The 10,669-nt window shown below is 37.0% G+C and overlaps 1 protein-coding gene across 1 annotated transcript in view; it reads left to right on the top strand.

Moving 5' to 3' along the window:
• The first annotated feature begins 3,880 nt into the window (after positions 1-3,880).
• LOC108677990 (nitric oxide synthase, salivary gland) overlaps positions 3,881-10,669 on the top strand; it is a 44,462-nt gene continuing 37,673 nt past the window's right edge. Inside the window, exons 1-4 of the mRNA XM_047880457.1 lie at positions 3,881-3,975; positions 5,291-5,432; positions 7,609-7,751; positions 10,153-10,327. Coding sequence (XP_047736413.1) covers positions 3,920-3,975; positions 5,291-5,432; positions 7,609-7,751; positions 10,153-10,327 — 516 coding nt within the window. The 5' untranslated portion in view covers positions 3,881-3,919. The remainder of the gene's footprint in view (positions 3,976-5,290; positions 5,433-7,608; positions 7,752-10,152; positions 10,328-10,669) is intronic.

Genomic DNA, 10,669 nt, shown 5'->3' with positions numbered 1-10,669 from the left:
CAGTAATGTTTTCTGGGAGCGTTGAAAATTTTATTTGGAAATTGTGTTCCCAAAACCGGAAATATTTTTCACGTTATTACCAAAATTCTGCGATTACATTGGAGCTTGCCCATTTTTAACGCATTTTCTCATTTAGGGAAAAAAGACGCTATTGTGTTCATGTCCGTCCGTCTGTCTGTCCGTCCGTGACTTCATGTTTTCGTCGACGAGAAAATGTCGACTCTGTCACTCACTGCAGTGAGTACTGAGTTATATTTTTCAACATGTTTTAATCACGTATTTGCGGACGAGTTATTAATCACGAATAACTATTTTATCGTTACATGTATTCGTAGAACATGAATAAGTATGATCACCAACCAGTGTGAGATATTATAAAACTGTGCTGTACGTTTAACAATTGAGGATAATAATTGATTCAATGATTAATAAGCCTCCTGGAGCGTTGTTTATTCGACGTTTTCGTTGTGCATGTTTAATCGCGAACAAAAAATAGGCTAAGAAATTAATTTAAAATTTCATCTTCTTTCAATTTTAGTTTTCATATTGTTTTTTATCTGCAGATTTTTAGGAAATAAAAAGATTCTTTAGGTTTTAAAAATCAGTAATTCACTTCGATATCAATTCCTAGTCGTTACCATTGGAAATTTAAATACGGCTACATTTTCGGTAATCGGAGCGTTTTCAAAAAATGATGAAATTGGTTTGTTTGAGTGTATTACTTATGCAGACATCAATTACTTTAATGACTGAGAAGCTCGTGTACATTGCAAATTTTTTAGGAAAATTCTTGAAATTGTCTTATACCGCAACCAAAAACATCAAGCGTGAGTGGTTAACCCAATGTGTTTTCCTGAGGGTTTTCAAATGTGTATGACGTGTAAGATTTTACAAATTATCCATAAAAGTATGGCGAGCTAACCACGGAATATTTTCGAAGCTTGTCCTATGTACCAAGTGCTGACCCTGAACTTGCAATAGAAGTTGCGGTAGATTCAACCTACGAGTAGACCGCAATAGATGTTGCGGTAGATTCAACCTACGATTTTTTAGACTATCTTGCATATGAAATACATTCTTCTCATGACCGGTAACACATAACCAGCATTATTAATATAGTGCACGGATTAGAATTCGTAAAATCTTGTTCGTTTGGAATTATTATGTTGCACTGTGAAAAATTGTAAAAATAGTGCTGTGTGCGGATTTAACGGTAGCCACTGAAGTAAGCCAAAACAGAGGGTATACTAAACCCGGATATTCAGAAGGTTATTAAGCTAAATAACAATAAATATTATGTGGAAATTAATGATATTTGCATCGAAAACTGTTTGTAAGCCAGCGCTGAAACTGTCATCTCCACTTATTTAACATAGTTGTCATGTCGTGTTACATAATAACGTTCCAGGCTAAGTAATTATTTCATGGTATATTTGATCATAATGTTCTATGGTGCATAATACTGTCTGCTTGTCATGTTGCATAATAACGTTCTGTGGTGCATAATAATGTCGGCTTGTCATGTTGCTTAATAGCGTTCTTTGGTGCATAATAATGTTGGCTTGTCATGATACATATATAACAACGTTCTGTGGTGCATAATAATGTCGTCTTGTCATGTTACACAATAACGTTCTACGGTGTACAATAATGTCGTCTTGTCATGTTACATCATAACGTTCTACGGTGTACAATAATGTCGTCTTGTCATGTTTTGTTGTGGTCTGTGGGGGGCTGGGGGAGAGAGGTTGTTGCAGTCAAATATTTGGGGTCTGTAGGAGGATGAGAGGGGAAGGGTGTTGTGGTCTGTATTGGGACCGAGTCTGATATTTGACAAGACATGTCGTTGAATCATCGTTAATGAAATATAGTCTGAATGTGGTAGAGTGTTGTGGTCTGTAGAGGGACTGAGTGTGCGACCTCATCAAACATCTTACGTTAAATCAACATTGTTTCGACGTCATTTGACTCGTGGTATTTCAGCTAAAATGGCATTGAAGTGTGCAGGGGTGCTGGAGGAGAAGGTTTTTGTGCTCTGTTGGTATGTCTCCATCGCTGGGTATTCCCTACTGTCAATCGCTCAACATATTTTCTTCAAGGATTTCGTCCATTTTCCATTTTTCCAAGTTTAAAATTTGCCGAATGTATAACAACTCAATCAACTTCTCGTCAACTTTTATGGGTGCAGTTGTCCACTTATTTCCATGGAATATATTCTGGTTCATTAAAAGTATTGCCATGGGACTCAGCGCTCGTGTATTTTTCTCTCTTATCCGAGTAATTTGATTATGTTTAAATTTGATCGTTCATTTCGATTTGCTGGTTCCATTTATTTCAGCTCAGTGAATGGCTCTTAATTTTGACCTTCATTCCATGATTTTATGTTAAGAAATTTAACTGACATGCTTGCCTTGCATTCAAAAAATTTACTGTATCATATGGTCCAAATAGTGACACACTTTTTGTACGTAGCACTGACACGCCCTTTTACCTGGTCAAACTGGGTCAGGTTGAGCCACGCAAGGGTTGAGTGCGTCGCTATTTGGTCAAAGTCCCACTCATTTTTACCACGTTTTTCTTAGCTCGCTTTCGTATCCGTCTGTCTGTTTGTGATGATCAAATCTTGCAATCGATATTTCATCAACTTTCCCGCTAGCTAGCGCTCTGAAACTTTTAGTGAAGCTCAGCTCCCGATGACAATACAACAATCAGTAATATTTTGCACGTTTCCAGGCGTATTTATTCAATGAAATGTATGAAATGGAATACTGAACAACAATGTATCCCCTCGAATACAATTTTCTACAGAACTTCGAAAATAATTTTCTTTCGTGCATTTGCGTGGCCAACTGAAATAAAATGAATATTCCGCCAATATTCGCAACAACGTTTTCCATGTGTAGCAACGGACTAAAAAGGAGAAAATAAAATACTTAAAAAAAAATTAAAAAACCACGTTTTTCTTGTGGACTAAAAAGTAGAAAATAAATTATGGCTCGCCCCAAAAAACGTGGGTCGGGCTTATAATTTATAATTATATAATTTTGCGAGCTCTTAGCATTACTCGCTGTACACTCACAAAAATGAGCGAGTTATTGTCCAAATATCGATGAATTTTTACCCTTGCATGGCTCATCATGACCCAGTTAGACCGGGAAAAATGGCGTATTAGTGGCACGAGTAGAAAGTATGTCACTATTTGTACTGGTTGACCCGTTAATTTTTCCTAGAGTGATATTTGATATGCAAATGAAATAAGCGTGTCTCCGAGCAACCGTCGCCCCCGCGGGTCATGAGTGCAATGAGAGTCGCTCACATGAGCAGACATCCTCGCTGTACTGCGCCGGATTTCGTCTTGTTATCTGCTCATTGAGAGAAATGATAGGAGCAATGTCTAGAACGCGATGCCCTTTAGCAAAAAAATCAGTTATGTGAAATGAAAGTTCATATTTGAATTCATGTAGCCCGTATTCACTACGCAATTAATGCCATATTGAAGATATTAGATCACTTTTTTGACGAGATTCGACTAACAGCTAGTAGCGTGACGATTTGCTATGTCATTATATTGCTTTATCAAAAGCCTGTTGAAAGTAATTAAAATATTCGTTTGATTGCGGTAGTCATAGTGCGTTAAAATGTACAAAATATTGACTTATTTTCTCATTATTATTTGATTTTATTTGATATTTTATTATTTTAAAAACAGTTGCAGAAGAATATACAATGATGAAGCTTCTAAAATTGCCTTTAATCGTTCGGATGAGATAATTTTTTATAGCAGTTCGCCTTCTTTGGATTTGTTATTACCTTTACAATATTATTACATGATGTGTTCCTTCTCTTATGCCTACCAAAGAAATAATTTTTCTATATACTTCAGGTGTTCGATTGCCGCTATGTGACTTCGGCCAGTGGCATGTTTGAGTCCATCTGCACGCACGTCAAATACGCTACGAATAAAGGCAACATCAGGTGAGTTCATCTGCACGCACATCAAATACGCTACGAATAGAGGCTACATCAGGTGAGTATTTCTTTACGTTCCCTCAGAAGCATTCGAATGGACACAAAACAAAGTAGTCCGCAACTTAACATTTATTGGCCTGGCGTTCATGCAAAATGTTAGAAATTGCGTGTATTTGTTGTATAGATATGCAAAAATAAGAAATATTTTCACATTATTCGCGCTCATACGCGAAAATGCCCCATATGCTTGATATGTGCGGAAATATATTTCGAGATGTACGCTGTACATATTGCTCTTCATTTGGCTCGACTTTATTTCCACACGAACACAGCGAACAAATTGAATGCTCGTGAGAGTCGCAACGAAAAAATATAAAATCTCTACAGGTCACAGATTTTGCCTAACGACGCGTAAAAAACATGCTCCAAATAATTGCCAAATCGACTAAATTCTGCTGTTCTGAAATTTGTCACTTTTACGTATCCAACTGTTGACTTTTCATTGCTTAAATAATGTATGTTTTCACACTTATTCTCTGCGATGTTATAAGAGAATCGAGATTTTATTGATCTTTTATTTATTTATATTGATCTTTTTTATTTGAGTCAATGATCATTTTGCCGTATTCTCGTTGTAGAAATGAGAATAAACTCGTGTTTTTTCATATTCAGATGCGAGATAATAATTCAAAGGTTGAACACAGCGTCCCTCTGCCCGCCTTCTTCAATGTATCAATTGTTGATTGAAATTAGATTTTTCACCTCGTGCTCGGGTAGAACTAAGACATCAATTCGCAGCACTGGAATTTTTTGATGCATTTTTTCTTTGGTTACGTTTGCTCGTCACGGTCAGTTGCTTTTGCATTTCTGAAACGTCCTTCCATTTGTTGTGGTTCCCTCCTTTTTGATTCTTCACAACGGAGTTAATGAGCGCGGTAACGCGGTGCATGAGCTCTTGCAACTGCTCAAAAATGTGCTCACGAAACTCAAACAATACGTAATTTCATTTTCACTTTTAAATGGCCCACTTTTGAATTTTTAATGTGAAAAATTTTTAAATGGCTCCTCTACATAGTCTCTTGATGACTTATTTCTCGCGTAGTGTGTTAGTGACATCGCTTGACATGTCCGAAACATCACGTCACTATTTTTTACAATACGTCACATGTTTGTGTCATCATTCTACGCATCCGTTTTATCGCGACACCTGTTTGTTACATCACGCTTAATGTATTTGTTTGCATCACGTTTTTCCCGTTTTTTGTGACCATCACGCCTTATCTATATGACATCGTCACTTGTTTTTCTCCTTCGTAACCAGGTCGGCCATAACGGTCTTTCCGCCACGCACGGATGGCATGCACGATTTCCGCATCTGGAACAACCAACTGATCAGCTACGCAGGGTACAAGAATGCGGACGACAGCGTCTTAGGCGACCCTCTCAACGTCGAGTTCACTGAGGTGAGGGATCGAGTGTTCCGTCATGTCGGAGGTTTTGCTACCTTGTCGACGTCAAGTTTTACGGTACAAATAATCGAGAAAAGTAGAAATATGATAAATCGTTCATCCAAGTCAATTTGCTCTACGAACGTTAGCCTAACCGGGGGTTACCGATTTTCACGAAGATGATTGAGATTGCTAGGGAAGCACTCCAACAAAAAAGAAAAACAAAGCCATCTTCGTCCCTGCATTATTCAGCCAAGTGATCATATAGGTCCATCTATTAGCCACAGTGAGAACAAGTTTTCTTAGTAATCTTTATTGACAAGTATAAACATAAGAACTAATGACTTAAAGTGTTACTGAGATGGTTACTTGAATCAAGACTATAACTGAGACTCCTTTATACACATCGACGGCAACCACAAGACTAAACTAGGTTCCGCTATTCGGTTAAGGTCACGTCAAACTCTCTCTAAAACAAAAATGAAAAATATACATCCTATCCAATCCCTTACAAGATAAATGACAAAATTTTTTAACCTACCTTCCCCATATCAAGTTTATGAAGGCAGGGATATCAATTGCGCGTTTTTCTCGAAGTCGAGTGAAATCTTTATGATTTCAGAGTGAACACTAATCCATTTCGCTAAACCACGTGACATAACTTTGCTGCCGGCACTAATATAAAAATTAATTATGATTCATTATTTGGGCCATGATCATCTATTTCTCCCAAGTTGATTTCGTTTCGTTTACGAACACCAACTCATTATTATTATTATTATTATTATTATTATTACTGACCTCAGTTTTGTGTCCTGTTTTATTGATATGTTGGTAATAAGTAATAGGCTGTTGATAATAAGTAATTAAGTTATTGGTAATAAGTAATTAAGCTGTTGGTAATAAGTAATTAAGTTATTGGTAATAAGTAATTAAGTTATTGGTAATAAGAAATTAAGCTATTGGTAATAAGTAATTAAGCTATTGGTAATTAGAAATTAAGCTATTGGTAATAAGTAATTAATCTGTTGGTAATAAGTAATTGAGCTATTGATAATAAGTAATTGAGCTATTAGTAATAAGTAATTAAGCTGTTGATAATAAGTAATTGAGCTATTAGTAATAAGTAATTAATCTGTTGGTAATAAGTAATTGAGCTATTGATAATAAGTAATTGAGCTGTTGGTAATAAGTAATTAAGCTGTTGGTAATAAGTAATTAAGCAAATGATAATAAGTAATTAAGCTGTTGGTAAAGTATGTGTCCAGTTCCCATCTTGTAGGCGATTGTTTAATAACTTGACAATTTGCTCACTGTTGTTATACATGCTCTAATTCAGCTCTGAATGTCTTTGTTGAAGTGTTTTATTTAGTTTTGTTAAATTTCTAAGGTTAGTGGAACGTTTTTAATTTTTATTACGTGTTCAATAAACTTCAAATTTGCTTAAATCGAAAATGTGTCAGAACTTGACATTTCTAGGTTGTGTATCAATGTTGAGCAAAGTATTAGTGCTAAATTTCTGCCGCCTCTACGCTGAGTTTGAACTGCTGCGACATCTAGAGGCCTCTTGGCGCGCGTGCCTTGAATTTATATTCGATCAAATTGCTTTAAGTATTGCCCGCCGGAAAATTTTAACCGATATATAACGCTCAACTTTCTGTTGCTGGCCTGCGTCGAGCCATACAATTTATTGGTTCTCGCATACAGTAGCAAACGTGCATCTGCGGATTCAGTGCAATTTTTTCGTTTTTATAATAAAATATTTGTGTTTTGCGCTGCCGCCCCATATTTCTGATACGTGTTTCAGTTTAACGGATATAGTATCTGTAGTCCTGACAGCATGTGTTAACACATTACAGATTTCTTAGTACTAAGTAAATTTCTCCTAATGTAACTCACAATACGAGCAAGATCACTTACATCTGTCGCGCCATTTGCAATAACGAATATTTTTGAAAAATTTTGTATACTTAGCTTAAAAAAGCTCGATATACTGGCGAAATTACTTGCATCTGTCGCGCTATTTGCGATTACAAATGTTTTTGCATCATTTCGTATACTTCACAAAACAAATCTCACAATACCCGCTAAATTACTGTAGATGTCACGCTGTTGGCGAGATGTCTTTACAAAAAACTTGATTACTAAATAAGCTGAATTCCTGAAAATGCAAAATTACTTTGGTTTACAGGTCTGCCTGCAGTTGGGCTGGAAGAAACAGACTCGGTCTCAGTTCGACGTCTTGCCTCTGGTGCTGTCAGCCAACGGCCAAGACCCAGAGTGGTTTGATTTGCCGGCCGACCTCGTCTACGAAATCAAATTAACGCATCCCAAGTGAGTTAATCAATAGTCTACGCATTGCTTATGAAGAGCTATATTATACCCTGATGCTTTTCAAGACATAAATTTTCATCCCATTTTTATGCAATTAGTTAACTTCAAATCCGTGAACAGCTTTATTTCTTTGTGTTTTGAGGAAGTGAAAAAATGAAGTGTTCAGAACGTTTGACCTTTTTAATAAATAAGCTTTTATGTGTCGTCAAGTCAAAATTCAAAAGAAAAATTATAGATTTTTTCCGTTTTTTAATTGCGCCTTTATAGTCCTTACCAGCCAATTCATTCTATTCTACTATTTTATGTATCGTATGGTGCCATTATTTCTGTACAATTATGTAATCATCCTTCATTGCCAGTGTCGGCATTTCTTCTTTTTTCTCTAAGTTTTTTAATTGTGTGTGTTAATTATAGTAAGACGTCATACAAATTTTCATAACCGAACATATAAACACTTCACTTCGAAACCTTTACAGCCTTGAATGTTCCGCTTCCATGTGACATGATTCAGTTAATAAAATATGTACAGTTCAACGTAGATTTTAGACGAGCTTTCACTGAGCTCGGTAAAGTTGTGATGCGTTGATAACATTCGAGTTCGTGATTGCAGCGAAATCTGTTCATGACATTCAAACAGCCTGCGATCTCCTAGTAAGTTCTAGGCAAATATACCTTAAGTTTTCTTAAAACATCTGCAATCTTGTATTCGACGCAGCTTAGTTCTCAGGATATTTCGGCTGCGTGAATTCTTGAATTCGTTGGCCGGTGTATTAACTTTTTTAAATTCGGAATTGCCAACTTTTGTGGACGATCTGCAGGGGGGACGAAATTTACTCTTTTTCAGAATTATGCTTCTAATCTAAATTTTAAGAATAATTTTGAAGAATATCTAAGACGGTTTCAAGTATTTCCGTTGAGTTTTACTCGAAAGAATTTGTACTTCAAATTTGCACACATTATTTAATAATGATACAATTTCTATTTTATGCTAGTTCTTTGCATAGAAATGTATTTCTTCAAGGTAAACTCGTTGAACTAAAGTGAGAAATGACGTTTTTTTCTACGTGATGTTAGCGATTAATGTGTTTATTTGCTTCACATGGTGATTTTTACAGTAATTTTAATAAACCGAAATTATCGAACAAGTACAGAACTGCCGAATGTGGGTATACTTTTGTTTGATTTAATTTTTATTTGTTAATCAATTGGTCATAGATACGTAGACCGTCGTAAAAGCTATTATTATCTAGAAGCCTGAACACAAGAACCACTCTCACTTGACTAAAGGTTCCAGGTTATCTCTATTACTGTGCTTCACATTGAATAATGTATTTAACCAGTTAGCTCAATATCGGCGAATTTTGCTCTAGGGAATGCAGCTGGCGCGACGTATAAATAAAAATTGGCTATTTCTTGAACAGACATGAGCATCATCTTGAAATTTAAATTTTAAAATAGAATTTCCTGTGACCTGATATGTTCCTGCCGTAGATTTTTCAATACCGCGTCGTATTGAAGATAATAATTAAAGAGAAGCTATCATTTTTGAGCTGCCTACTCTGTTAGTGCATCCTAAATATGAGGATATTGCGTAGACCGTCGACTTTATTTGGTATCGTTCTTCTACACTTATTTTACTGTTGTTTATTGATGCATTTTTTGGGCATTTTCAATTCGATAAATTGCTTTCAAATGTTCATTTGGCTTGTTGTCTGAGCTGACGCAACCGTGCTGCGTTGCTGCGTGTCCTTGCTAGTTCAAAACACGTGCATCATTTCTCGTCCTTTGTCTTTCAGTAGAGCAGAAATTCAATCAAATGCAGCCCGAACTGCAGCTTCATATACGCCTGCTATCTGTTGCGGCAGCTACATTCCGCTTGTAGAGCCTTATCCTCAGCCATAAGTACCATGGCCTTTACTTATATTTACTTGCGATTACGGCTCACTGACATTCTTCAACCTTCATTCCTCTCCGTTTCGACTGGTTCCCCGATCTTGGCTTGCAGTGGTACACCACGTGTCTAATGTGTTGTTAACCTCTTCCTTCCCTCACTTATGTTCCCCTAAACCCTCATTCCCCTCAGCTTCGACTGGTTCCCCGAGCTTAGGTTACAGTTGTACACCGTGTCTAATGTTTTTCACCTCTTCCTTCCCTCACTTATGTTCCCCTAAACCCTCATTCCCCTCAGCTTCGACTGGTTCCCCGAGCTTGGTTTGCAGTGGTACATCGCGTCTAATGTTTTGTTAATCACTTCCTTCCCTCACTTATGTTCCCCTAAACCCTCATTCCCCTCAGCTTCGACTGGTTCCCCGAGCTTGGCTTGCTGTGGTACATCGCGTCTAATATGTGTTAACCTCTTCCTTCCCTCACTTATGTTCCCCTGAACCCTCTTTCCCCTCAGCTTCGACTGGTTCCCCGAGCTTGGTTTGCAGTGGTACGCGCTGCCCGCGGTTGCCAATATGCTGTTCGACTGCGGTGGCCTCCAATTCCCCGCGGCGCCTTTCAACGGCTGGTACATGGCGACCGAAATCGGCGCTCGCGATCTCGGCGATGTCGCGCGTTATAATCAACTTGAGGCGAGTATAATAATTAGAAATACGGGGCATTAGCACCCGGACACATTTAGGTTTGTGTTAAATTTATTACCATTAGATTGCATGGCAAATTGAATAAATTTAAATTCATTTTTAGTTGATTTAATTGATGATTTTTGAATGATTTAATTGGAGCGAGTTTTACTGGATGTTTGTTTAATTAGTTACTAAATCGTATTCATCATATCTAAAAATATTAACCTTAAGTGTATATTAGAAAACTATACAGGGAATTCAATTTGTGCACGTTTGGTGAACTTTAAATTAATGACAGCGTTTAATAGCTAACGGCATACAAGTTGAACTTCCTGACATTTAATCCAT

Source organism: Hyalella azteca, unplaced genomic scaffold, assembly GCF_000764305.2.
Source record: "Hyalella azteca isolate HAZT.00-mixed unplaced genomic scaffold, Hazt_2.0.2 contig5416, whole genome shotgun sequence".
Classification (NCBI taxonomy): domain Eukaryota; kingdom Metazoa; phylum Arthropoda; class Malacostraca; order Amphipoda; family Hyalellidae; genus Hyalella; species Hyalella azteca.
Note: the sequence above shows the minus strand (reverse complement) of the source record. Positions and strands in the feature narration are given on the sequence as shown.